The 27,631-nt window shown below is 52.0% G+C and overlaps 1 protein-coding gene across 1 annotated transcript in view; it reads left to right on the forward strand.

Moving 5' to 3' along the window:
- Cacng4 (calcium voltage-gated channel auxiliary subunit gamma 4) overlaps window positions 1–27,631 on the forward strand; it is a 57,846-nt gene that overhangs the window by 24,122 nt on the left and 6,093 nt on the right. Inside the window, exon 2 of the mRNA XM_003465846.3 lies at window positions 24,235–24,318. Coding sequence (XP_003465894.4) covers window positions 24,235–24,318 — 84 coding nt within the window. The remainder of the gene's footprint in view (window positions 1–24,234; window positions 24,319–27,631) is intronic.

The following is a 27,631-nucleotide window of genomic DNA, read 5'->3' on the forward strand; positions in this document are numbered from 1 at the left end:
ATTGCTGGGGGTCAGAGCCCTAAGCTCATCTTGGTCCACTGTATAGTCAGCCCTTAGCATCCAGAGGATATGTTTCAGGACCTCCCTCAATTCCTAAACCAGAGGAACCCCAAGTCCCTTGTGTAAAATGGTGTAGTATTTGCATGAATCCTACACACGTTCTGTGTGTTCTTTAAATCATCTATAGGTGACTTACAATACCTGATACAATGTAAATGCTGTGTAAATGGCTGTGCTGTATTATTTAGGGAATTTTAACAAGAAAGTCTGTATATAGTACAGATGCAGTTAGTATATAGATATATAAATGCATGTATATGTGCATGTATTTTAAGCCATAATTGGTTTAATCCACAGATGCAGAACCTTTAGATATGAAGGGCTGTCATACTTGTGTCTTGGGAACCCCACTTTTGGGTCAGTCCCAAATGGGAAGTTATAAAATTTGAGACAAAAGGAGCCTATTGGAGAGAGGCCCCACCTGCCAACAGCCTGCCAGCCAACCTACCCCAATTCTCCAGGCACACGTGGTCCAGTAAGAAAGCACAAAGGACCACGCCCTGCTTGTCACTACACCCTCTTTCTCGGAGGACACTGTGCTTTGACGGCTCAAAGCTGCTCAGTCCTGCCTGGATGGGGTGGGATCAGGTGGGAACTTCTGGTGTGGGCCTGTGAGCTACCCGGGCTCCCACCACCACCAGCCTGATTCTGAACCCAGCTGTGTGGTGGGGGCCTTCAGGGCAAGTGGCAGAGAGGGCTGTTGTGTTTGCCCTGCTGTCTCAAACAAGATGAGCCCCAGTGGGTGAACCCCACTTGTGGAGTCACCAGGTGCTGGAGCAGCCTGGGCGTTACCTAGGCCCTAGTCTAGCTTGTGTTTGTTATCGAGTTCTTTTTCTTACGAGAGCCTGTCTAATTACACCACTTTGGAGCCCAAGAAAATCTGCCCTTATGCTTGGACCACGGATAAAATCATCACCCAGTGGGACATTTCGTGAAGCTGGGTTCTTCTCCGTGGACCATTTTAGAAAGGGTTGCAGGAGGCCAGCATGGGAAGGGCACCATCTTCTGTTGGATTTCCCTCAAGCAACGAGGGACAGGGACCGTGAGCTTTTGGGACTTAAGCAGAGCAACTCTGCAGGGATGGAGTCGGACACCTATTCTGGACAGAGCCAGTGTACGCTGTTCCTGAGACCCACTGCCCCCAGGCCAAGCAGCTCCTGCAGAAAGGACTGGAGGTCAGTTGCCTTTCCCTGGTTTCCATCCCCCAGACTGTCAGAAAATGTTCTTGTCAGATTCGAGCAGCTGTCATCCCTGTCCCCAGACAAATCCTCCAGACCTAGTGACTTCTGAGATCCTGAAGGGAAACCCTGGGGAGAGGGAGTGCCTGCCCTGCCTCTGGCTTTCCCCCAGGTCCATCCCGGCACTATCCACCCACCCAGGTGGGGCTGAAGCAGAGAGCTTTGTAGGGCTCATGGCCCCTGTGGCCCTCAGCGGTCCACCTGCAGGGTGGGGTGCTCACCAGCCCCAGTGCCTTGGGACTCAAAGACTGCCTGGCTCCAGTTTATGGGGACCTAAGGTTCACAGTGGGGACTCGAGACTCCGAGACTCCACTGTGGAGTGCAGCATCTGCTGAGAGGTTTCTCATCATTTATGAATGAGCGCAGGCAGCAGCCCTGTGAATTAAGGATCGGCTGGAGACAGACGAGGGCCCTGAGATGGGCAGCGAGGCCCAGCTTCAGCACTGTATCGGCTCTGGTGCTACAAGGTGCTGAGCCGTTCCTGCCGTCTGTGGGCCACACCCCAGAGTACATCCTCCTCTCAAAGCAAAGACAGTGTATTGGGGGCGACAAGCAATTTCTTACCCTTCTGGGGCTGGGCTGGGCCCTCTGGCCAGGGGCCCATGATTGTCCGTCTGTCTTTACTCTCATCGCTGTACCAGCCAGAGCTCAGTTCTACACCTGTTCACGCACAGACAGGGTCATCACTTGGGGGCAGAAGCGTTTGAAAGATGAGGCTTGTGGTGATTTAGATGTGAAATGTCCCCCAAGTCTCCCAGATTCAGGGGTAGGGATTTTGGAAAGTGCTTGGATCATAAGGGCCCTGTATTTATCAGCAGATGAATCTGTTGATGAATTGATGGCTCTTAGGAGGTGGGCCGGCTGCAGGGGGCTCACTGGAGGGTGTCACCTGCACGGTGCATCCTTGTCTGTGGTTCCTCCCTTTTTAATCTGCTTCCTGGATGCGGTGGGATTGAACAGCGGTCCTCTACCACGTGCTTCCATCGTGCTGTCTTTGCCTCAGCCACCCAGCCACGAACTGAACCCACTGGAAACGGAAGCCGACAAGCCTCTCCTTTCAGTGGTGGCTGTCAGGTGTGATGCCCCAGCGATGGGAGAGTGAGTCACACAAGGCTGAAGTTGGCAAAGTGACCCCTTTCTACCAGTGACCACGCAAGAGGAGATGTACCAGGCACCGTGGTGTGTGTGCGTGCATGCTTGTATGTGTGTGTGATCCCCTACCCCTCGGCCACAGAGGGAGACCCTATAATTATCCTGGCTGTCTCAGGCAGGAAAAGAGCTGTGTGACGGGTTAGGCAGCTGTCACAGTATGGAACACATCAGCATGGAGCACATCAGCTGGGTGCTATGCAAGTAAGAAGTGCTTTGCAGCCAGGCGTAATCAAATTCAAACCCTATCGTACATGTGCCTAATCACTGCATGGGGCCTCTGTTTCCTTTTCTGTGAAGTGGGAACAGCAGCCCGCACTTCCTGGATATTCAGGAGGGAGTGGCACACAGCTTCTCCTCTGAGCCTTCCTGGAGGCCGACTCGGGGGTAGAGCAGGAGTGAGGGGTGTTTCCAGGTTGTGGCTAGGGTAAGGCTGGGTGGTCATGGCACTGATAGGCACAATGCTGGCGCCATTTGGCTGCTCCCTGGACTGTCTAGAAACCTCGGGCTGCGGATGAATGGAGCCACCTTGCAAAGGACATTAAGCTCCATGTCACATCTTTGTTTTCTTAAACAAATGTCCTCCAGGGTCAATTTCAAATCAAGTTTAATCTGGTGTCTAGAGGTGTAAAGCCCACAGCTCAGAGTCATTAGGTATAAAATAATTCAGGGCTCTGTGGACATGGCCCTGGCTGGCTCCCGGCCACGGCTCTGGCACCGCTGAGCAGGGTCATGGCACTTTGACAGGCTGCATTTTCCAGCTGGTACTTGTAGCTCTGGAGAAGAGTGGCTCCCATCCGTGACCGGGAGAGGTTCTGCCAGAGAGCCAGAGACGCGCCATTCGTGTGTCTGGACCGGGATTTTAACAGGAAGGAAAAATGGCTTAATGAATAATGGACGCTTTGCAGTCATATCACGGCTCCTCGCGGTGCCTGTGCACCGCTGAATTTTCAGCACCAGCCAAGAAAGAGGGGAACCAGGAGAAGGATCTTGGAGCCCAGTCTATCCGGCCGTATGTGTTTGATGTGGGCCAGATGCTAGGGACTGATGACACTGTCCGTGGGGTTTAAACTAGGATCTAGACAGACCTCTAAGTTTTTCTTTTTGTGCTTCATTCTTGTTGCTCTCTGTCCAGGGCGGTGATTTCACTTTGACCGTAAAAGTCATTCATGTAGACTGTGTCTGACTTCTGGTCACACTGGATCCTACACTGTGGTTTTCATGGTGCCACTGGAATCACCCCTACCCGTTCATATTTATCATTTTGCTATCGATTCAGGCTTCCTGGAGTGCTCTGTGGGCTCAGAAGGGTCTTAACAAGCAGCTCATTCCATTAGCATCATGTGGACTGCCTGCCTGTGGCTTTCTGCTCCCACGCTGAGCTTCTGGTGGCCTTCCTGGGGTACTGCACCTGCTGGAGGGGGAGGAGCAGGAGGAGGGTGCAGAGTGGATCTTCCTTCTGTCTTCTGCATGTGAACATGGAGCCAGGGGAGCAGGACAGAGCAATGCTCCTTACATCCCCAGTCCCACAGAGGCCCTTTTTGGAGAGAGAACATCAGTACAATTTTATCAACATGCATTGAGCAGAGATTCAAAGATAAATAAGTGTCAGACTTGGCCACCGGGCTCGAGGAGAGGACCCAGTTTACAAGCCAGGGGCTTCAGTGGTGGGGATGTGCACAGGTTATTATGAGTACTGCCCCCTCAGCACCCACTGAGGCCTGGTTGCAGCATCCCCTGTGGGTACCAAAGTCAGAGATGCCCAGGTCCCTCCCAAGATGCTGTATTTGCATAGACCCTATACATAGCCTCCTTTGTACTTTAAGTCATCTCCAAATTATTTATAATACCTAACACAATATAAATGCTATATACTTAATAATTATGCTGTTTAGACTGCATGTTTAGAGAATAATGATGAGAAAAGCATCTGCACGTGTTTAGTACAGATGCATTTTTTCCAGAGGTGTTTTTGTTTGTTTGTTTTTGAGACGGGGTCTTGCTATGCAGTTCAGGCTGGCCTTGAACACCCTAAGTAGCCCAGGCTGGCTTCATACTCTTGGCATTACACCTGCCTCAACCTCCTGAATGATGGAGCATACAGCACCACGCAGCACTTTCTGAGTATTTTTGATCTGCAGTTGGTTGGATCCATGGATATAAACCCTGTGGACAGAGGGCTGATGGTACAAAAAGAGAAAAAGAGTCAAACCCAGGAGGCTTTTTAACAAGGGGACATCTGCCCTGATGACCTTTGGAAATCCACAGAGGGCCAGAGAAGAGAAAAACTCCAGACCAAAAAAAAAAAAAAAACATCTGGGAGCAGAGCATGATTCAGAAGGTATGCTGTGGATAAGGAATCTTGTGAACTTAGCAAGATTGGAGCCCAGGGCCAGCAACTACACTAAGGGGGAAGGGAAGTGGGCCACAAAGGTGACATGACCAGACTTCCTTATGCAGGAGATATGAAGTCATGGGACAGAGTCCTGTCTTAGCAGAGCAATCTGGCAGGTGATTTGGATGGAAACGGCCAAATCCATGCAGGTCTAAACAAAGGCAGGGTATTGTGGATGGGAAGAGGGATGAGTGTGGGCATCAATCTGATAACAGAATTGCACACTGACTGACTGACAGATGCACTACAGGCAGGATGAAGAAGAGGAGAGAGTCGGGATGCTCCGGGAGGAGCTGCCCTCCAGAGTCCTGGGCAGCAAGATGAGGAGAGAAGGTGGAGGAAGTCAAAGGGCAGGAAGGTAGTTTAGTCTGGTGCCCCTGCTGGGCATCCAGATGAGATGTCCACTGGGCAGCTGATGCCAAGATCTGGGAGAAAGCCATGCACCAGGAAATCATATCACAAAGAAAATGGTTACAACTATGGGGTGCAGAGGTCACAGCAGAAGTGCAAGGGTGAGACATGAGGAGGTGGAGCCCATGAAAGACAGAAAAAGGCCCATCAGGGAAAGTGAGGGCATGCAGGAGGAAGGCAAGGACAGTAACCACATGTGAGAGAGCTGCAAAGCCCAAGCCAGGTGAGCGGTCTCCCTAGAAATACAGGACACATCACAGCTCGTCTTTTTTAATTGATATATCATGATTACACATTATAACAATCAACGTATTTGTGGAGAAGCCCGTGATGTTTCTGTGCTTGTGTGCAATGTGTAGTGATCAGATCAGGGTAATGAACACATCCATCACGCTATTTACTGGGCACTGGCAGGGACATCCATCTATGTCACGAACTCCAGCCCCCTGAGTAGAAGCAGATCTCCAGCGTGAGGCCTCAGCCATTGACAGCCTCGTGCAGTATGGACATTCCTGAGACCGGAAACTGCTGGGGAAAAAGAGCGCTGGCCTGAAGCCAGTACTGTGTCCTGCAGAGGTGGCATCCACTGCCTTGAGGGTCCCGCTGGGTGGGCAGCCCCTGACAGGTATGTACAGGTGAGATCCCCAAGGCCAAGCCTGGCCACCCAGTCAGTCCCACGTCTGCCTTTTGCCAGGATGCCACATATGCTTGTCCCTCACCCCGGCTTGGCCTTCCCCATCAGGTCCTTCTAGGCATTTTTCTGAGGAGACACGTGGGTCATCTGGACCTTGGGTGCCTAACATGATTTGGAAGTCATCAAAGAGGAGTTCTCCTGAGATAGTCTGCAAGCTCACAGAACATGCCGTGCTGGAAGCTGGGCCTCCGCTGTCCCTGGAATTGCCAGCAGATCCCTGTCTGAACGTCTTTCTACTGGACTCACAGGGTGGCAGAGCAGTTTAAACCCTCGGGTTCCCAAGATGACTGCCTAGGTTCTAGTCCCAGATCTGCACTTAGTACCTGGCCAAGTCCCTTACCCTCTTGGGCCTGCGTTTCTTCATCTGTACTAGGAGAGGGTTGTATCGAGGACCCTTACAACTTGCTGCTTCCTGGTGAATGTTGCCTTGATTGTTGTTAGTGGTGCAGCGGCCGTGCCTGACCCTCACAGAAGTCTTCTGTCCCACGCCCCTTCCCCAGCCCTGCAGCCTGACGAGAAACCGGGGTACTGTGACCTATGAGGATGGACGGGGCTCCAGGCAGCTCCCTGAGAATGGGGCTGTATTTAGATGAATTCAAGAGAAAGCCAGTGCCCTCTCCCATCCTGGATTCTAGTGGCCCTGGGAAAGGGGCGGCAGGTAATAGAGGCAGAAGCCACCTGGGGAATTCAGATGGAGTTGGTGATGTCCAGGCTGCAGAGCCCTCCTGAGCAGCTGACGGATGCGGCTCCCCGCCCCCTCCTCCACCTGCTGCCTTCCCGAGCCTGCAGGTTGCTTTCTCTTCCCTGCGGCAGAGCCTGGCCGCCTTGGAGCCACCTCTCTTTCCTTGTGTCGTTTGTTCACCAGCATTTCTCTTGCTTAATGGTGGGGAGCTGGAGTACAGCTTCTCATTAACTTTTATCCTCCCCATAAACGGCCTGCTTAACTCACAATGACAATTGTTCCGCTCGGTTCCCGGGGGTGTCTCCGCCATCTGGCTCCCAGCCAGCCCGTTCCTGCTGCCTCCCAGCCCACCAAAGCCTGCCCGCTCTGGCTGCCTCTGTGCGTAAGCAGGAGGGAGCCAGCTTGTACATTTTTATTTACTTTTCTCTTTTTCAGGCAGGGAAAAGCTCCAGGTGTTAGCTCTAGAGATTCTGGACGAAGCTGAGGCTTAGAGAGCTGTGCCCAGGGATTATGAAACCTGAAGAGGCAGGCGTGGTGGCACACACCTCCAATGCCAGCACTCTAGGAGGCTGAGGCAGGGAGTTGAAACCCACCCTGAGGAGTTTAGCTGCTTGGCTATACCGTGTGTCAAAAAAAAACAAACACAAAAACAGCTGGAGATTAGCTCAGTGAGAAGACCCTGAGTCCAATCCCCAATACTCACGGTCCACCACCACCAAGATCCTAGAAGAGGGCCGAGGGTGCAGGGCAGGCTGGCCTCTGGAAGGGACGGGCCCAGGCCCCTGACGCTGAGAGTGGACACAGCCAAGAAGAAATGCATGGCCCAGGGCAGGCACTTGGGAAGGGTTTGCTAGTGTCCTTGAGCCAGGTCTGCTTTCCAGGGGTCAGTGATGGACAGTGTTGGGGAGACACATCAATTAGCCTTCAGGACTCCTTAAAGGAGCTCTGCCCCCAACCTGCAGCTGACCTTGAGTAATACTTTGTCCCAGAGCCTAGCTTCTGCCTGGCCTCCATAGCTCCCTCTTGCCCTGAGGTCTGTGAGTCTCTGCCACCTCTCTCTCTGCCACCCCCCACTCTGTAATTCCAGAGTCCAGGCCTTTTACTCCTCAAACGTGCCAGCCTCTTGCCTACGGTGCTCTACACAACTGTCCCCATGCGGAGTATCTGCCCTGTCTTTACCTTGCTGATTCTCCCCCTTTGGTTGTGAGTGCCGAGTCCTCCGGTGGCTTCCATGACCTGGTCCCAGGTGCCCAGCTCCCTGGATGCCAACCCAAAGGCAAGGACAGGTCAGTTGTGGTTCCTTCACCACCCCGCCTGGTGTCCTGCCCTGCTTCACCTGGTCGCAGGGCTGGGCTGGGGACAGAGCAGGCAGCTCCTCTTCAGGTTGCGAGGGGCACCATGGGGCAAGGTGGAGTAGATGGCAGAAGGTCCAAAAATAGTGAAAATTGTGACGCTCTTGCTAAGAAGCTGTTGAAGGCATAGGAGCCTGCAAAAAATTCTGCATGTGTTGGGAGTGGATCAGGACAGGGACTCCAGCATCAGGTGTGGCTGACAAGCCCGGGAGCTCTGAAGCCTCGTGTAAGCCCAAGTTCTAATGGCTTCTCCCGGTAGTGCAAGGGTCCCAGCAGGTTATCGCCACATTTCCACCTAATGCTCTGGAGCGCAGGTAAAGGAGGAGTGGGTGGTCTTGAAAACTGAATTTGAACTCAGTGTCTGGCTATACTCGAAGAGCTGCCCCTAGCCCGGAGGATACTGAGGGAGCAGGTGTGTGCCCAAGACTTGGCAGGCGTGTGTGGCCAGATGATGGTCCTCTCTCCCCTCCCTTTCTCCTGTAGAATGGAGAACGGAGAAGCCAGAGCTCTGGTTCTGGAAAATCCTTGGTTACTTAGGGGCCTGCTGTCCTGAGCAAGTTCCTTCCTCTCTCTGAGCCTTGGATTCTGCACCCATATGATGGGTTTGTTGGAGCTCCTGCTTCCTGCTTATTTTTGAGGTATAAATGAGAAAATGGAAGCCAGGTGTGGTAGCACATGCCTCTCATCCCAGCACTCTGGGAGTCTGGGGCAGAAGGACCAAGAGTTTCATAGACTGGGCTAAAAAGGCCAGGGGATGTAGCCCCAGTGTAAAGGCCCTGGGTTCAAACCCCAGAGCTGCAAAAATAGAAAAAGCTTAGCACAAGGATTTGCAGGAGTTTAGTGTACAACTAAAGCCAGGTTATTATTATTACTAATAATAAATATTAGTAATGGGCTAAGGGGAATAAAGTTCACTCTACTGGGCCTTCTGAGAGACACAGAAAGTGCTCATTGTGCAAGTCACAGTATCATGGGCACAGGAGAACAAGGGGGAGCCCGTGTCCATCATGATAAAGGAACAGGCCTGACTCACTCTCTGCTGGAGAAGGCCAGCTACCTCTTTGTCACCAAAGTGGGGCTGATTATAGCAGCTGACATGTTCAGTGACTGCTTTGCATGGTAACTACATTAACTCATTTCACTCCCAAACAGCCCTTAGAGGTGCTCCCCATTTGCTGTCCCCATTTCACAGATGAGAAAAAGGAGGCACAGCAGACTTACTTGCCAGCTAGGAGGAGGCGGCAGAGCCAAGACTCAAGCCCTAACAGAAAATATAATTTCCACACCTACCTCCTCTGTGTTGTCCAGCCACCAGGAGAGTAGTAGGTATCATCTCAACCAGTAATCCCTGAGTGGAGCGTTGTACAGAGAAGAATTTGGACCGTGATCAGGAGAGAATAGTATCGTGATTGATTAGCAATGTCTGCCATGGACTCCAGAAGGGAGGACTGTTTTCTGTAAGCCTCTTGTTCTCCATCAACCAGACACTCGTGACTGTTGAGGCCATATTGTTCTTTGGTAGGCCAGAGGGCTGGCTGTCCTGCATATCGTAGGATGCTTGGTGGTAGCCCTGGCCTCTGCCTGCTGATTGCCAGGAACACCTGGAAGGTGAAACAGCCTCTGGTTGAGACCCTTTGCACAGAGCGGACAGCAGTGGGTGGGCAACAGTGCACTGAGCCTGGGGTCCAGAGACCAGCATTTCAGGCTCACCCTGTGTGCCCCCAGCCAGCCTGTCACCATGGAAATGGCCCTCGACCTCTGAAGGCCTCAGGCTTGTAATGGGTAAAGCAAATGAGATGAAGTGGATGGTCCCGAAGGTCCCCTCTAGAAGTTTATTCTCCCTCCCCTTCCCAAGCCCTTCAATTAAAACTCTCAGGTTATTGGAGTGTAGCTTTCCAGAAATCTGCAGAAGCAAAGCAGCAGAAGAATCTGAAATCTATAGAGAGCTGTTTCACCCCTCAGAGCTTCATATTTGCTTCTCATTAAGAGAAGGAAAGAAACATAGAAAAAAAAATCCAGCCCTCGATACCCAGGTTTCATCCAAGCGGCAGTTTAGAGAGCAGAAGTAGAGAAATCAGAGACGGTAACTGAACACCTATTTCCCTGTGTTAGAGGAGAAGACAAGCTACAGGCTGGGAAAGTCTCCCCGGCTCTGTTCAATTATGAATCTCAGCAGGCAGCCTGGAAAATCCCGGCTTCTCTGGAGCAAAGCAGTGGAGGAGGCACGAGCTGGTGCTGCGCATTCTCAGAGGACTTGCTGAGAAGAGGAGGAGAGGCCAGAGAGTAGGACCGAGGGGCAGGGATCAGGCCCAGAGCAGCAGGAGCTGAGAGCCACGCCGGGGACCCTTGTGGCAACTGGGTGTTTCCTGACACAGCAGCTCTTGGGCAGGAGGAGGCTGCCAGCAAACAGGAAGGCTTTTCTATCGGGATAGAAGAGTCCTCTGTTCCTGGCCACAGTCTTCTTCCCTACTTCCTAATAGTCACGTGGTGAGGTCCAGGGATGTCCTTGCTTTAGGGATAAGGAAACTGGCATGCTTATGTGAGATTAACTGACCAGCCCCTGAGTGTTTTTCCAGCCCCTCGGGTCACACAGGTCACACAGCTCCTCCGTGGTGGCATCCTTCCTTTCCCCTGGTTCCATGGTCTCCTGGGAACCTGTGCTCATCTTCCTGTCTTGTAAACGGCTTGTACCCTCCCCTGGGGAATGAAGTGGGGCTGTGCTTCTGAGCCAACCAGATTGGAATCTCCGTTCCGCAGCGAGGGTAAGGCTGACTGGCAGCTAGAATTCTCCTGATCGCCAGTACAGAAACCAACTTCCAGCTTGATCCCCGAAGAGAACTTTAGTGGAAGGATGTGGAGGAGCTCCAGGGGATGGAGGAGTTTGACAGCCAGGACCAAGGGAGAGAAGGACCAGGGACTCCAGAAGCAGTATCATGGGTGATCTGGGGACACCCCACTTGCGAGACCTTAATATCCCCCTGGCCCTGTGAATTCCTTCACATCCTCTATTTCTGATGAAAAATCTAATCTCCTAGGGCTAGGGATGTGCTCAGTGGTAGAGTTCTTACCTGGCATGCACAAGGCCCTGAGTTCAATCCTCAGTACCACAAAAAAAAGAAAAGTCCAGTCTCTCAAGGAAATATCTGATTGGTCCAGCTTGGCTCAGCAGTCTGCCTGGACCTCTGGCTGGGGCAGGGCCCTATAATGTGACCTTGGTGGCTGGTTCCAAGTGAGGCACTCATTACAAGAGAGGGAGTTCTCCTTGGGTACACCCTAGAGAGACACAGGCTACAGGATGGGCTCAATGTGAGGTGGGTGGCCCACACACCCCCTGCCTTTGCCCCTCTAAATCACTGCCAAGCTGCCCGAAGCACACAATCCTAGGGGTCTATATCCTGGAGAAATGCTTCTGTTTACCAAACTAACTTTGATATCAAGGCTCCAGGATAGAATTTGTAGAGAGAGAATTTAGAAGAGAAAATTGATTCTCTCCAAGAATTGTTTTCTGAAGGAAAAGGTAGAAACTACTGTGAGTTCCAGACAGACCTCAGCCCATAGCTGACTTTGTACAAGGCCCAGCCCCACTGACTCAGATGCTGTATCAGTCAGTTTCCACTGCTATAACAAACCACCTGAGACTGGGTGCTTTATAAAGAAGGAGGGTTATTTATCTCAAAGCTCAAAGTATAACACTGGCTCCAGAGAGGGCCCCATTGGTGACATCACAACATGATGGACAGCATCATGGCTCATGTATGGGGGAGAAAACACATCCTGAGACAGGAAGCCAGAGAGTCACTGGGGTACACCAGTAACTGTGTTAATGCCTTCTAAGGACACGCCCACAGTGACCTAAGGACACCCACGAGGTCCAACCTCTTAAAGGATCCACCAACTCTTAGCATCACTATGCTGAGGATAAACCACATCCAAACCATAGCAGGTGACTTCTTCCTGGGCGCAGTGTGCCTTAGGCTTCTTTTCTGTTGGGTCTGAAGTAACACAGTGTAATGTCCAGTGCTCCTTAGGGCAGCTCTTTCCTGTGAGTGGCCGTAAGTCAGGAGTGAGGTGCTGGGCATCTCCTCCACACCCCTTCCTGTCCCCTCCCTGACTGCATTCCTGGCAGCCCCAGGCACCCTCTGGCAGCTGCAGGAAGCTCCCAGCTCAGAGCCAGAGTTTAATGTGTCCCCCTTACAAGGGGCTCCAGTGTGAGGGGCAGCGATGAAGAGAGAGCTTGTTAATCCTGGGAGAGCAGAGTCTGAGATTTTCCAGGCAGCTGGGCTCCCTGGACTAAAGGAAGACACGCAGGGCCCGGGGGTGGGGCCCTCAGACACCAATAGGCCAAATGATACCCAGCCAGGGCCTCCGGAGACCAGGACTTCCCTGGCTGCTGGTGGGAGGTGCTCGGGTCCCTGGGGGGCTTGTGGTCTGGGGGGCTATCATTCACGTGGGACCCCAGCTATTGCTGCGTTCCTGTCTTACCAAGCATGCTTCTCCTCACAGTGGCACGGCACTGAATGTCGTTGAACCCAGGCCTCTAATAGGGAAGTTCAGGGCCACCATGACTGCAAAGCCACCTGCTTTTCCAGCCTCAGCCCCTGCCTCCCTGAGGGGGACCTCTCAGAGGGCCCCTCCTCAGTGCCTCTGGGCCTCAGTCCAGCCTTGCTTTACTCTGCTGCTCTGGGGATCCTCGGCCCTCCCCAGGTCCCCCAGTCCTGTTAGTCACTTTCCTATCACGCTTGCAGTGGATTCAGTTGCAGTGGATTCGGACCCTGCTCAACTGGCTCCAGGGCCCAACCCACGAGGCAGGAGAAAGCTCTTCACACCGGCTGCCAGGAAACAGGAAGCAGAGAGGAGCCAGGGACGGAATACAGGATTTTAGGTCCTGCCCCCAGTGACCCCCACTTGCCACCGCACCTCTGAACTTCTAGAAGACTTTTGAGGAGCATTTTAGTTCTAACCTGTTAGCATCAGACACGCCATCTCCAGCATGTGCCCCTTCTTTGGAACTCCCAGACCCTGCTTCTTCCCTCATGGCTTGTGTTTTCTCAGGTAAATTCTTCCCTCGCCTCCCACTCTCCATCCTCTGTGGCAGGCTCCGTGTGCTAGGGCTTCCTCAGGACCTTCCATTAATTCATGGATGGTGAATTAAAGGAAAGAATGGGCAAAGGGTCAAATGGAGAAACAATGGCTACGACAAAACTCCCAGAGGTCATAGAGGGACACCAGAACTGCCCCAGAATGTGGCCAGAAGAAAAGGTGAGAGCGAAACTTGCACGGGTACCAGAGGTGGGTACTGCTGTCTACCCAGGACTTCCCCGGCTCTGGTCACCAAGTACCACTGTGGAGAGGACGCAGAGGCCCCGTCCCAGACCCCAGTCAGCAGGCAGTGCGCTCTGGGGGCTTCTGCGGCAGCAGAGCTGACCGCCGCGGCCTCCCTCTGTAGCATCACCGTGATTTATCCCTGTCGGATGCTTTGACCATGGTCTCCCATCAGCTCTAAAGATTGGGGGTAACCTGGCCCGGTGGTGCACACCAGCAAACCAGCCCCCTGGGAGGCTGACAAGGAGGACACAAGTTTGAGTCTTACCTGGGGAACTTAGAAAAACCATGTCTGAAAATAAAAAGTAAAAAAGGGCTGGGCATGTAGCTCACTGAGAAGGCATGGGGTTCAATTCTTAACACTACAAAAAATAATAATTTCTAAAAATGAGTATAAAAGTCCATTTTCTCATTTTCTGTATGAGGAGCAACTTTCCTGACTTCAACTCTGCCTGGATGATGCTCCCCCGATGAAACTCTGGGCTCCTCCTTCAGGGCTGTTCCTCGGTCACCAGTGAAGAACTGTGTAGCTGGAAACTTCCAGAAGGACAGACAGCATGTCTGTCTGATTCTTCCCTCGTACTGATGATAATTGCTGTAGCCGAAACTGGCCTGAACAGAAGGCCTTCAGCGTTAGTAAAAGCAGATTTCCTGCTCAGTGCAAAGCAGAGTTCTCCTTAGCAGACAGCTGTCCTGTCCTGTCCTCCACAGTGTGACTCAGGGACCCAGGTTCCTGCTGTCTTGTGACTCCACCATCCCTGCGGCTGTTGGGGGAAGGAGTGGAGACCGAAGGGTACACTCACTGCCCCAGAGCCTGTCCCAGAAATGACACACATCAGTTACGCTCATACTCCACTGGACAGTTAGGTCACATTCCCATGGCCACATAGGGAAACTGGGCAATAAATTGAAGCTCCTAACCACATGTGGCTCATGCCTGTAGTTCCAGCACTCTGGAGGCTGAGGCAGGAGGATCACCATGAGTTCAAGGCCAACCTGAACTACATAGCAAGAACTGTCTCAAAAAAAATTGTAGCCCTGTACCCAATAAAAAGAGGAAACAAGTTTTGCAAAGCAAATCCTTCGCTGTACGTCTGAAATCCCAGTATCTGGTATGTAGCAGGTGTACTGTATAAACTGGATGAAGGGACAGAAGGCCATAGTGGCTTAACAGAGTCTCACAGAGAGGCACCAGCAGGCCAAGAGCTGGGGCTGCCCCAGAAAGCGCAGCCCAGCCCACGCTGCCTCTCCACTCTGGTGGAGTTTCTCTGGGAATCGGGGAGAGGTTTCCCAGCATCCTGCTTTGCTGCAGCTGGAGAGAGGCCAGCCCGCAGGAGTCCAGTGCGAGACAATTAGGAAATCACAGTTATTAGGAGGGCTCTCTGGAGATGGGTGTGGAGGTGGAGGAACTCCTAGGGGGAATTACGGGGAGGAGGCAGGGCAGAGAGCCAGAGGATGAGGCAAGCTGGTGGAGCCGTGGGTCTGTTGGTGGCAGCTGGGAGCAGGGGCCGTGCATCCGCCCCTAACCCTGTGCATGCATTCAGTTGTGTTCCCATCCCCCCCAAACTTTGTATTGAAATCCTCACCCTGCTACCTTACTTGGATAGAGGGTCTTTACAGAAGTCGTCAAGTTAAAATGAGGCCACTAGGGTATCCCTAATTAGTGGTAGCCTTCTGAAAAAAAGGGAAGGTGGGCAAAGACAACACACAGAGAATAACAGGCAGAAAACGAACTGGCCAAGGAGCATCAGAGGTCGCCAGGCAGAGGCATGGGATAGGTCCCTCCTCCCCGCACTCTTGAGAGACCAGCCCTGCCAACACTTTGATCTAGAACATCCATCCTCCAGCCATGTGAGAGAATGCTGTCTGTCCTTTAAGCCCTCAGTGTGTAGAACTGTGTTGTGGCAGCCCTCAGAGACAAACACATCTCTTCATGTGTGCTGGAATGGTTGTGACCAGAACACTCCCATCCCGACTCTGTCCCTCATCTGAACACACCCGAGGATGAACCAGGGACCCCTGTGCCAGTGGGAGCCTGCCTGGCCCTGAGCTGCCTTTCCATGTGTGACCCTTGTTGCTACCCATAAGTCACACGGTGCCCTCCAGGAGGGTCAAACCCGTGGCCTGCTACCCTCCAGTTACACACACACGCCATTTTAGTGTACGCAGGCTGGTGTAACAAACCTCATAAATCACATGTGGTTCTGGAACCTTCATACCTTTGCCCCCTGTCCCCGCCATGGGGCCCTTCATTTGCACAATAGTGCCTCCTCTGCACAGTAGTGCCTCCTGGCTGATGCAGGCTCTGCATTGCCACCCTGCCCTGTGCCCCTCCTGACCCCGGATGTCACCTTCCACTGAAGGGGTTATCTAGTCTGAAACATCAGTCGGTGCCCTGAGTCCAGGAGCCTCGTGGTGAGGAGTGTCAGGAATCCATGCCTCCCCATCACACTCTGGCCGAGCAGAGATGCAGCTTTGAGGGCACACGGTGAACTTCTGCCTCTGGTGTGTGTGAGGTACAACAGTATAGAGGCCGTGGAGTCCCAGCCAGGGGACTTAGTGCAAAGATGTTTGCAATCCTGTCTAGTCCTGGAATTCGTAGGATCATAAATGTTAAGTGCTTAAAATAGTGCCTGGCACATAATAGACGATAAGTGACTACTCGGCTGTCACTTCCGTCCTCAGAAGGCTCTTTTCCACCTTCTGCCCATCAGCCCAGCACAAGCCCTGCCACCCTCTCAGGGCTCCACCTCCTCTGCCAAGCTCCAGATCATTGCTGGGAACACCTTGGCTCTGCCACTTCCATGTTAGATCGGAGCATTTAGGAAGTTGTCTGTGTCCTGGAAACATAGCCCTCTGGTCCTGCTGGACTGCCCACCCCTTCCCTTGCAGTTCGGGAAGGATCCGTGTGTGAGCACCTCCAAGATGACAAGGAGAGGATAAGAGGGAGGTACAGCATGCTCTTGGTGCCCCGGTGCCCCCTCTAAGATAACATGGTTCATTGGCCCTTGGGCCAGGCCTGGGAACCCCATTTCACAGTGCCCAGCCAAGGACAGCTCTCTGATGTGGACACATTAGGAGATGGTCACTTTAAATTATCCTGAAGTTCAAATTAATAGTAGAGTATTCTCCAGCTCATAGGATGATTGAAACAAAAATGGCCCAGGTATGGTTCTTGCTTTTGCAACCTGCTCTGATGGGGTGGCCTCAGTCTGCACCCCTTACTGGCCACTGGGCTGTGTCTGAGTTTTGTTTTGATTTTCCAAAAGATTTATCTCTCCCTCCCCTCCATCTCTCTTTCCTATCTCCCTCCTTCTGCCTCCCTCTTTCTCCCCTCTCCGTGTGTGTGTGTGTGTGTGTGTGTGTGTGTGTGTGTGTGTGTGTTAAGATGGAATTTTAAACTGCCCAAGCTGGCCTCAAACACTCAAATCATCCTGCCTCAGCCTCCTGAGTAGCTGAGGTTACAGGCATGCACTACTGCAACCCAGCTACATTTTTTACTTGTAACTGACATGTGACTGTACATATTGATGGGGCACAGTGTGACATTTACACACATAAAAAGCACAACAATTAAATCTGAATAGTTAGAATACCCATCAGCCCAAACACCACCTCTCTATGGGAACCTCGAGGGCTCTCTTCCACTCCTGAGTTGAGTTGAGAAAGGAATCCGCCAGAATCACGTGTCTGAGTGTCCCTGGGAGAAGTTCTGCCCAAACCTGGGCTCCACACCCTTACCTGCTCCTCACTCCAAGCTCCCAGACTGAAGTCCACAATCTAAAGCCCTCAGAGCCTTCCCTGCCCCTTGTCCCTGGTACCGTCTGACGTGACGAGCATACCCATTTCTTCTGTTTGGGGTCTCAGCTCCTACTCAGATTGGAGCTCAGGAAGGGCAAGGGCTCCCTGCCTCAGGCCCAGCACATTAGTTAACCGTTAAGTGCTCGGTGAAAATACAGCTGAGGAATGAATGCGGGTGTGTGCAGGGAAAGTATTGTGAAGACTGAAAGAATGAGCCAGCAGGAAACGTGCTGTTGGGGGTGAATGAATGAACGGAGCGTGAATGAACAGAAAGTGCCCCACAGAACCTCCTCTGCTTGCTCCTTCTGCTGTACGGTCACAGTCATCCTGGCCCAGAGCCGGGGGGAGCCCGAGGTGCTGGGTTCCTTCCCCCTCGTCCCGTCCATCCCCGACTGCCCTGGCTGCAGCAGAGCCGCCTTCTTTCCCAGGCTACCTTTGCCTCCTGCTTGCCCGTCAGGGAGCTCTTTGGGGAGGCTCATCCTGAGCCCTTGGCTGCCATCTGGCTTCAGCTCCTGGGCTGTCCTGGAAAGGAGGCAGCTGGCCTGCACTGCCCAAGAGCCCCATTCTGTTCCGAGAGGCAACACAGTGGGGTGGGCAGGAGCACTGGACAAGAAGTCAGGTTGCTATGCATCAGGGACTGCACTCTGGGAGGCTCAGCAGGTAGTTTTGCAGCAATAGGATGTCTTTACAATCTGCTTGTGAGCACTGGGTCTTTGACATGTGAGAGTCTCCTGCCTCCTCCTTTAGTGGGGGTGAAGTGAGCTGATAGGTCCAGTGTGCTGGACACGCTAGCTTTCATCTGAGTCGGAGTCCAGGAGTGAGGGCATGCAGAGAGTATATCTCCAGTGCTCATGCCGGGCACTGGGTGCAGGGGACAGGCCTTGGCTCCCAGAAGACACGGAGGATTTGAGAACTGCCCACCCAAGATCAGAGCATGGAGACATGTAGCCCCCAGCTCCCATCCCACCCTCCCTGCTCAAAGATCACGGGTGGGATGACTCCCTTGAAGGTCAGGGGCAGACCCCTGCAGAGCAGTCCCCCAGGCGGCCTACCCGCTGCCGGGAGTGGGGTGCGGGGACAGCTAAGGCGCCTGAGTGGAGCTGGTTGCCATAGCAGTGAGAAGCTGGAGTAAAAGGTGGGCCCAGAGGTGTGCTTGGGCAGAGAGCTTCCTCACTGCCTCGGTAGAGGTCTGTGCTGCTGTCGATGGGGCGGGGGCGGGGGGAGGGGTTGTCAAGGGAAGCACTGCACACAGAAATACTTCGCAGATGACCCAGAAGGGCATGAGTGATCATCACTAAGTCCCCAACTGACGTTCTTTTCTCCAGGATTCCCTTAATTACAACAGGCCTCTGAGGAGCTTGTTATGGAGGCTTACCTCACATGCCAGCTGAAATGACTCCAGAGGTCACCCTGGTTTTAGTTCAGAAAGTCTTATGCCCCAAGAATCCCTTGTGTCCGTGGGGTTGATCATGCAGGCTGGTATGACCTTCACAGAGAGGCTAAACCACCACCACACGACTCCCACCACCAGGATTCCCGTCTCACCCCAGGGCATCTGGGGCCGTTTCATACCCACCTCCACACTTCCACTTAGAGCTGAAGAGTCTAGCTTGGGTTTTTGTGTTGGTGGTGGTGGTTTCTTTGTGGCAAGGTTTCGCTGTGTAGTTCAGGCTGCCCTTGAGCTTACTATATAGCCCCGGCTGGCCTCCAATGCATGGGGAATCCTCCTGCCTCAGTCTCCCAAATGCTAAGATTACGCCACTACACTCAGTGGTTTTTTTTGGTTTTTGTTTGTTTGGTTTTTTAACTTGTTTTTAATGAGATTTATTGCTTCATTTGCAGACACTGTAGAAAATTCAGAAAACACAGAATGTAAAGAACAATTTAATTCACTGAGTACCCTGTCACCCAGAAATAAAATACAGGACCCATTTTATGAAATTTCTTTCTAGATGTTTCCTTGCCCATAGACAGCAGAGGCTGATGATGGGTGTGGCTGGCAGTGGATACCTGTGCATGCGTGCATACACCGAGGACACTCCTGTGCCTCTTCTTTAGAACAGTCAAAAATCTCAGCACAGGAGCGGTTCCCCGGCCACTTCCTGGGCTTTGCAGAGGAAGTCACTTTCCTGGAGCTATGTAACGAAGAGGTCTTCTTACACAGGTGATTTCCTGACCCTCAGGAAGGTGGGGCCACTGTGTCTCTGGGACACAGCAGCAGACCCCATCCTCGGCCACCTCAGTGTGCATTTAGTGTGCCCAGTCTAGGGTCTCAGAATTAACCACCCTACGTATCACTTGTTAAGTAACAGCAAAGAGCCTGTTGCCGCAGACAGATGAGTGAGAAGTGGGTCAGAAATGGCGTTCTCTCTGACATCTTACACCTGCCATTCATTTTAACCCTATAAATGCTAACCAAATTAAATTTTATGGAGATAAATGGGAAGTCTCCCCAGGACTTAGCACTGCGCTCCACAAAAACAGACTGGAAGAGGTGTGGCAACTCATGTGAAAAACTCACAGGAAACAGTCAGCGGTCATGTAGGTCCCGTTAGCACGGCATGAAGTTTAGAAAAGAGGAGGGGAGATTTGAGCGGTGCTCTGGGCTCTTTGGACCCCCAGCCTAAGTACTAGATTTGGGGGAGGTGCTGTGCTTCACGGCAGAGGGTTTCCCAGCAGACCTAGAGGAGGAAGTGAGGTAAAGAAGACTCTTAGAGCCATCGGGATACCAATAGTGGAAAATATTTAACCTAAGGTTTGGGAGGGATATGTCACATTTTTGGCTCAGGAGAGGGAGCGATCTCTTTCATTATCCATGAAGCCACAGCAGTGCCACACGAGGGCCTCACTCCTGCAGCCTGGGATGGATGGCAGCGAGCGCAGGCTCACGAAGGGGAGACCCATCCCGATCCAATAGGACCTCATCTTAACTTGATTATCTCAGGTGCTGCTGTAATTTGGATCCAGAATGTTGCCCTAAAAGCCCACATGTTAATAATGACTTGGTCCCCAGACGGGGGCACTGTTGAGAGGTGGCAGAATATTTAAGAAACAAGGCCTAGTTAGAGATAGTTAAGTCATAAGGGGCCATGGCATGAAGGGAATGTTGGGACCCTGGCCTCTTCTCTCTTTCTCTGATTCTCAGCCTTCGTAAATTATAGCAGCTCCTCCGCCATGTACTCACACCGTGACACACTGTGCCACCACAGGCCCAAAGCAATGTGGCCAGATGACCACAGACAGAAACTGTGAGCCGAGCTGCTCTCACTCAGTGTGAGCCTCTGTGATTCATCCAAGCTGGTTTGTGTATCAAGAATTGGTTCCTTTCAGTGCTGAGCGTCTCTCACAGCATAGATGTTGGTTTACTTATTTACTCACTGAAGAAAACCTGTTATTTCCTGCTCTGAACAACAATCTCGCTATGAAAACTCGTGTACAGATTTTTGGGTGAGTGTTAGTTTTCATCTTCTCTGGGCTAAATGCCCAGGAGGTCAGTTGCTGGATTGTGTGACAGCTAATCTCCGAAGGTTACCTGCTATATGATTCTATTTGTAGAACATTATTCAAATGAACAAACTGTCAAAATGAAGAACATGTCAGAGGCTGCCTGGGGTGGAGGGGGGTCTGCAACAGCAAGGAGGTGTGTGTGTTTGGAAAAGGACAACAGGATGGATCCTTGTGGCAATGGAGCGTTCTGCCTTGACAACCTGTGTCACTGTTCTGGACCTCATGCTGGGGAAAACTACTAAGTACTTGACATTTCCATAGTATTAATCACAATAACTTGTAATACGTTTACAGTGACCTCAAAATAAGTTCTAATATTTTAAATATAGGGCCTTTGGGATAAACTAGAGACTTCTATAGGTAAAAGAAGGGGGAATATATATATATATTATACTATATACAGTATATATATATTATATATTATACTATATACAGTATATATAATATATATACACTATATTTTACAATTATATTATACAATTATATTACACAATTATACAATATTATACTATATATATTATACAACATAGTTAAGGTAGTTATACTACTAATTTCTCTTAGTTCTTTGGACAGTTAAATGCCTGTGTCTTGTACTCTGAGTACCTAATTTAAAGATAACAATACACAATGTATTAACCATTGTTGCTCTCCTATTGTTTTGAAATTTTGCTTTTTCCTTTTCTCTTTAAAATAAAATTTTTAAAAATTACATCTGGGGCCTTTGGGTGCCACTCAGTAGTAGAGCTTGTGCTTAGCATGAGCCAGGCCCTAGGTGGATTCCCGAGGACCCGCCCGCCCCCCACAAGGAAATGGAGGCAACCCCTGTGTAAGGTTTGGGGGTGTGCACACAAAGGAAGATGTGGAAAGATATATAGCAAACTTAGCAAGTCTTCGGCAGGAGAAGGAATCTGAAAAGGGAGATTATTTACTTCTTTTCAACCTTTTAGGTATTTGACTCGTTCCAACAAGCATGTGTGACTTGCTGCTTTTGTTCAGACTGATGAAATAGCAGTAAAGAGAATGAGGGGTTCCACCCATTTTTGTGGAAAATGCTTCCTCTACATCTTTACAAACTTTTCACATCTGCGGTGTGGGAGCCAGGGGTGCAGAGAGGTGCGGGCTTCAGCCTCTGTGAGCTCTCCACGGCTGGCCGCCCCGAGACCAGCTTCCTGTCACTTTTCCTCTTGCTCACAAGCACCCGCGGTTCTTCACTGACTCCTCCGCTCATGAAAGTGTGAGAACAAGTGAAACAGGGTGAGAGACTGCGTCCTGCAGAGCAACCTCTGAGCCATCACCGCAGCCGAGAATCATCTTAGTGCCTCTCCATTACTTATTCCATTCTCCCAATATCTCTAGGCATGAGAGCTGTGGTTGTAGGATGAGGAGACTGGGGGGTTTAACTCTGCTTTTCATGTTGGGTTCTGCACTTCTGAGACCCTCACACTTTACCATCCCTGACCAAGCCCAGCCCACCCACCTTTGGCCCTCAAGGTCCAGTGGCTTCAGAAAGCAGGGTCATTCCCAAGCCTCTCACCTAACTCTTGGAGACAGCAGCTAAGAGAGCCCAGCAGAGGGAAATCTTGGGGAAACACAGCTGGTGGCAGGCTTGTTGGTGGCCAAATGCAAGAGCAGAGGCTCCTGGCTTGTTAAGGGTGCCGCTTTGTTAGAGTCACCGAGAGACAGGTGTTGTGTAGAACAGAACCTGATTCTAGCACAGTGATCCTTACTGACCATGGGGTCAAACTGAGATTTTGGAGGCCAGCAGGACACCCACAAGAGTAAAAGGGTTCACCATCAACAGGGAGGAACACAAACAGACAGGCCCCTGTCCCCACCCTTGCTTTTGCCAGGCTTGCTTCTCTGACTGGAAGGCCCTGTGTCTCATAGCTCATTGTTTTTAGAGGTTTCAGTGCATAATCAGTTGGCAGAGTAGCACATAACAGAGGCGCAACAGTTCATGACAGCAGGAGACCACAAAAACAACGAGAGAGAGACAGAGACAGAAAGAGAGACACACAAAGAGAGAGAGAGATTCTTTCTGTCCCTTATATTGTATGCAGACTCCCTGCCCTAGGGAAGATGTATCACTCATGCCTGTAATCTCAGAATTGGACCATTAATCAGCCACAAACTCTAGATCCAGCCACCTTCAAAAAGCACACCACCCGTGCCCACATGAGGCTTTGGGGGGACATCTAGACACAAACCATAACATCTTGTTTTCTATAGCTAAACTCTGTCATTTTTCAAGATGAGGCTTTAGTAGCTCCGTTGACTTAGGGATGCCACATGCTGCCTCCCCGGGGAAGTGCTGCATGGCACTTCTTGTCCTGGAAGCTGTTGATGGTGAACCCTTTTACTCTTGTGGGTATCCAGACTGGGAACATGAAAGATGTTGTCTCCTTTGAGGCCTGCTCTTGTCACCAGTTGACTGAGGGGTTCTTTGTGCAGCTGGGTAGAAATCACACATTGGCAACATGCAGCTCCCTTGATGTTAGCGTCTCCCTTGAAATTAGCGAGGAGGGCTAGTGCCTCTTAGCTCTTTGTGTTACGGCGCTTACTTAGCACCTTTTAAAACAGCTCATCAGCTCCTCAGCAGCCACGGCTCATAACCCCCTTGGTGGTTTTCTAGAGTCTTTCAGCAGCTTTCACGTCCTCTCTGGGGCTCTTTACAAGTCATTGCAGATCTCTGGCAGTCATCACCCATCTCCATGGCTATTCACGTCTGTGCCACTCTAGTGTAACCAGCTCTACATAGTGCAACCCGTTCAGTCCACTGTCCTTGAAATAAAAATTACAAGTAGACAGTACAGAGGGCTAGTGTGCCGGAGGAAGCCCTTCTGGACAGGTGCAAGGAGTATGGGAAGTGCTGTTTATGGAGTGGAGGAGTGGGCCCACCACCAGTCTTCTGCAATCCATGGAGCTATTTGAGGGTGACAAGGTGGGGTCATCAGGTGACAAGAGAGAGACATCCACAGTGCAGGTGGAGTCACCTGGGATGGGCCCATGTTGGAAGCTTGCTGCAGCCAAGGCAAACGTTTCCCAGAGCAACTGTGCAGCACCTGGGACAGCCAGCACTGTCGTGGTGACAAGTCTGCTAAGTGTGGGAGAAGTGACTGCTTGACTGATGGATGATTGACAGCTCCCGTGTTTTTGTGGAAATTGGGGGAGGGGGCTGAAGTCACATGTGGCAGTGTTTTCAAGGACTCTCCAGGAGGGCCAGGTATATCCATCAGAGCCCCTTAGGACTTGGGGATCTTGAGGATATCAGGAATGCGCCCAGTCCCTCCCAGGTGTCTGCCCAGTCCCTCCTGTTTCCAGGCTGCTAGGCCACCCTGAGGGAGGCAAAGAGGGACAAAGCAGAGGAGCATGACAGTTGTCAATCAGATCATACCCACTTTGGCTGTCAGAGGGTACGGGGAAGGGTCAGGGAGCAATCTCATTTCCAGTGCATGTTTTCTGTGTGTGCCTGTGCTCCCACAGAGTGGTGTGGCCAAGGCCACCTTCCTTCTTGCTGTCCCCAAGGCCTATCCAGAGACTTACACATGCACAGTCACCCGGAATGAATGGATACATTAATCCTCAGAGTGCTTACAGAGTTCTTTTACTCTCCTTCCTTCCAGGAATCTATAAAGGGCACTGCTTCCGGATCAATCACTTCCCAGAGGACAATGATTATGACCACGACAGCTCGGAGTATCTCCTTCGTGAGTGCTGAGAATCCTTTGTGCATGTGGCAGGGGGAAGTGGCGGGCAAGCAAACAGCTGGAGGAGAAGGGGGCTCTGTGACAGGGTGTTGCCACGCTGCCTGTCTCTGCAAGCTGTGGACACTCTGTCTCCTTTCAGAAACTGAACTCCGAGGTGAAGTTTTGTGTAGTGCTGCCCTGACAGCTGGGTATCCGCATGAAGTTCCTTGGCTGTAGGTCTAGGCTCTGGGGAGATTGAAGCCTGGGCAGAGATGGTACAGCTTCCCAGGCTGATGGGCTTGGGCCAGCTTCAAGAGAGCCAATTGGGTGGGCCTCGTACTGGGGCAAGGGAGATTTAACACACAGTCTGCTAAGGTTGCCCGTCTCTAAATGGAAGGTCTCTCCATGCATATTGTGTCCCACCGGGGTGAGATGGGCCCACCTCTCCCTGTGCACTCCCCAGAATTCTGTTCGTAAAACATCAAATTAATTTGCAACCAGCACCAGCTTCATGGTGTGCTTGGCAGCTTGAGGGACGTGCAGAAGGGGGCAGAACGGCCTCTAGGTGAGCCCTAATGTGCTTCAGGCACCAACTGGAGGACCCAGCATCTCTGCCTGTGGGCTGCCCCTGAGTCTCCCCCCTGCAGGCCCTGTGGCTGAGCAGAGCTGGAGTCCAGACATGGCAGCACATGTTGAACCCAAGAGAACAAAGCTAGCCCCACACCCTAAATCCAGACCACATTCTTGGTGCTATGGGTCCCTCCCTGAGAAGGAGAGAGGAGCCTAGAAATAGAAAAGCCAGCAGCATTTCTGTGTCATTGTCCCCTTCCACATTAACCAAAAGACACAAAGAAAAGTTGCTCACCACAGCGCGCTGGGGCTTGGGGCCAGCTTCATTCACAGAAAATCGATAGCTGGGGCCTCAGAGGGAACACAGTTCACGCTGCACCTGCTTATGGACCATTTCTCTCTGTCTTTTTTTTTTTTTTTTCTGAGAGTAAAAATTTGGATTCTGAGTCATCTGGTGAAATAGAATAGTGTGCGGTTCCCATGGAGCCAAGGCCATGTCAGGCTGCTGCAGCCAAACCCAGAACCTGAAATAATTCAGCCAGAGCCCTGCCCCCTCCCCTCCTCCCTCATTCTCTCCTCCTCTGCCGCCTGTCCTCTGACTCTGCTTCCTGAGGGCCTCGCACCAAACAGGGCTGCTGCAGATCGTGGTGTAGGTTGCACACTGCATAACTCGAGGAATATCACCTGCACAGATTGTGGCAGGAGTGATAGCCCTGCGGTTCTGCAGTGCAGGAGGGGAGTGAGGACAGGGCCGTGGGGCAGGAACTGAGGCCCCCAGAAAGAGATGCAGCCTCTTCACCCCCGGCCTGGGGCGTGGAAGCTAGGGGACAACTCCACGACCAACACGCTTCTGAAAGCCCATCTGGAATCCTGGTGCCTGGGTCCACACAGCCAACCTCCTGAGGCCCAACTAGGACGGGAAAGATGGAGCGAGGATCCACAGGAGCAGATAATGGTGTCTGTCCTACTTCAGCCCTGCACTAGGGGACCTCAAACTCCACCAACAGTGTCCCCAAGGGAGGATTCGAGACTGGGAGTTTCACAGAGTGACGTCTCAGATAAAGTGATCGTAGCAATGATGAGCAAGTGAAGCTCATTTGGGACACAGCCCAGTTTGTTCACCAGCCCAGGCATGCGCACAGAAGACAGGGTCTCCAGCAGACGGTGGAGTGGGCAGGAGGAGGCAGAGCTGAATTCCCAACAGGGCGGTGGCTTTCCGCTCAGTGGCTGCAGCGACAGGGATATTTGGCCTGAAAACTGAGTCCTGCTTTTGTGTTTGGTCAGCCTTTCCCTTCACAGAGCAGGTGAGCTTGGAGGCAGAGCGGGTGGACAACTTGCTGAGACATCTTAAGGTTATAGTTCCCACTGCCACCCGGCCTGCATCCCTCTGGGTCATCCTGTCCCCAGTGTCCAGCCTTCTGGTCTCTGTTACACTGTTGATCTCCAAAATACGAAGAAGTATAGGAAAAAGGTCTCGCAGTGGGTTGATAGTTGTGGAAGGGGAGAATTCATCATCGTGGGCCTACTGTGTGTCAGGCACTGTAGTAGGCCCCGGGACACAGTAGCAAGAGAAGCAGAGCTCTGCCCTGCCGGTAGAGAGTGGGGCTGTGGAGAGAGCTCCCTGGCAGGGGTGTCTGCTGGTAGCCTGTTACAGAGGCTGCTCAGCTGTCCAGGTGTGGAGCACCAGCAAGCCAAAGCCCACATGCTCATATTTTGTCTTGGACAATTCAGGGAGAAAAACCCAGCCATGAGCCATTGATTCCAAAGCCTTCTGGAGAAGCCGGGCTTGAATTCTAAGTTATGTCATTGTCATAGGATTCCTGAAGGCCTCTAAGCTCTTGCATTGTCCTTGCTGGTATATACATTCTCAGCCCAGGATTTGGGGGAGTCCCTAGTCCCCACCCTGTCTGCTGTCTTTTCCATGGCCCTTCCTGGCTCCAAAGTTTCCTGCCCATTTTTCCCTAACTCTGACGCCACCTCTAGGTCCTGCGTCTCCAGTGAGATGGATCATTTCAGTGCTGGGCCGCAGAGTGCTCATGTTAGGGCTGCTGGGAGCCCACAGAGTGCCAGAGGGTGTTGGAAGGTGGGTCCATCCTCCAGGGAGACACGCACCATCACCGGGGCTTGATTTAGCCACCCACAGACGGGCTGGACTCCAGCCTCCCTCACGTCTCAGCCACATGATCTTTGAGACGCTCCACCTGCTCCGGTGTCCATGCCAACACTGGCTACCATCTGCACATCCGGACCAAGTCTGTGTGGCAAACAGGTGTTTACGTGACTTACCTGGTAGGGTGGATGGGTGGCACTGAGCTGGGCCTTGGCCTCAGGTGGCGTTGGAGCAACTGGGCTCCCTTCTCCCTAGCTGCGCTGACCAGACAAGGGCACCTGGCCAGACTCTGTAGCCAGCGGAGCTCAGAATCACCTTTCAGAAGCACACCGGAAGCCTAATCCCAGTGTCTGCCACTGGAAGAAGGCAAGAGAGAGACTCGGGAGGAGGCGGTGCTGTAGAGAAGAGGCTCATTTAATGCCCCAGACAATCCCTCATCTATGAAGAGCACGCACAGTGGTGGGCGTGCGTAACAGAGGAGACAAATGCAGCCTTCAGAAGCTGTGAGGCCTCCGGCCAGTCAGCTGGCCAGGAGGGGCATCTGCCTGCACTCCGTGACTCACTGGTCCCCGCTGGGACCACCGAGGCCCCCGTGACCAGATATCTATGGACGATTTCTGTGCAGGTGTGGGGGAAGGCTGAGCTATGGCTCCT

Source organism: Cavia porcellus, unplaced genomic scaffold (genome assembly GCF_034190915.1).
Source record: "Cavia porcellus strain 051 isolate PalLab524CR breed Dunkin Hartley unplaced genomic scaffold, mCavPor4.1 scaffold_32, whole genome shotgun sequence".
NCBI lineage: Eukaryota > Metazoa > Chordata > Mammalia > Rodentia > Caviidae > Cavia > Cavia porcellus.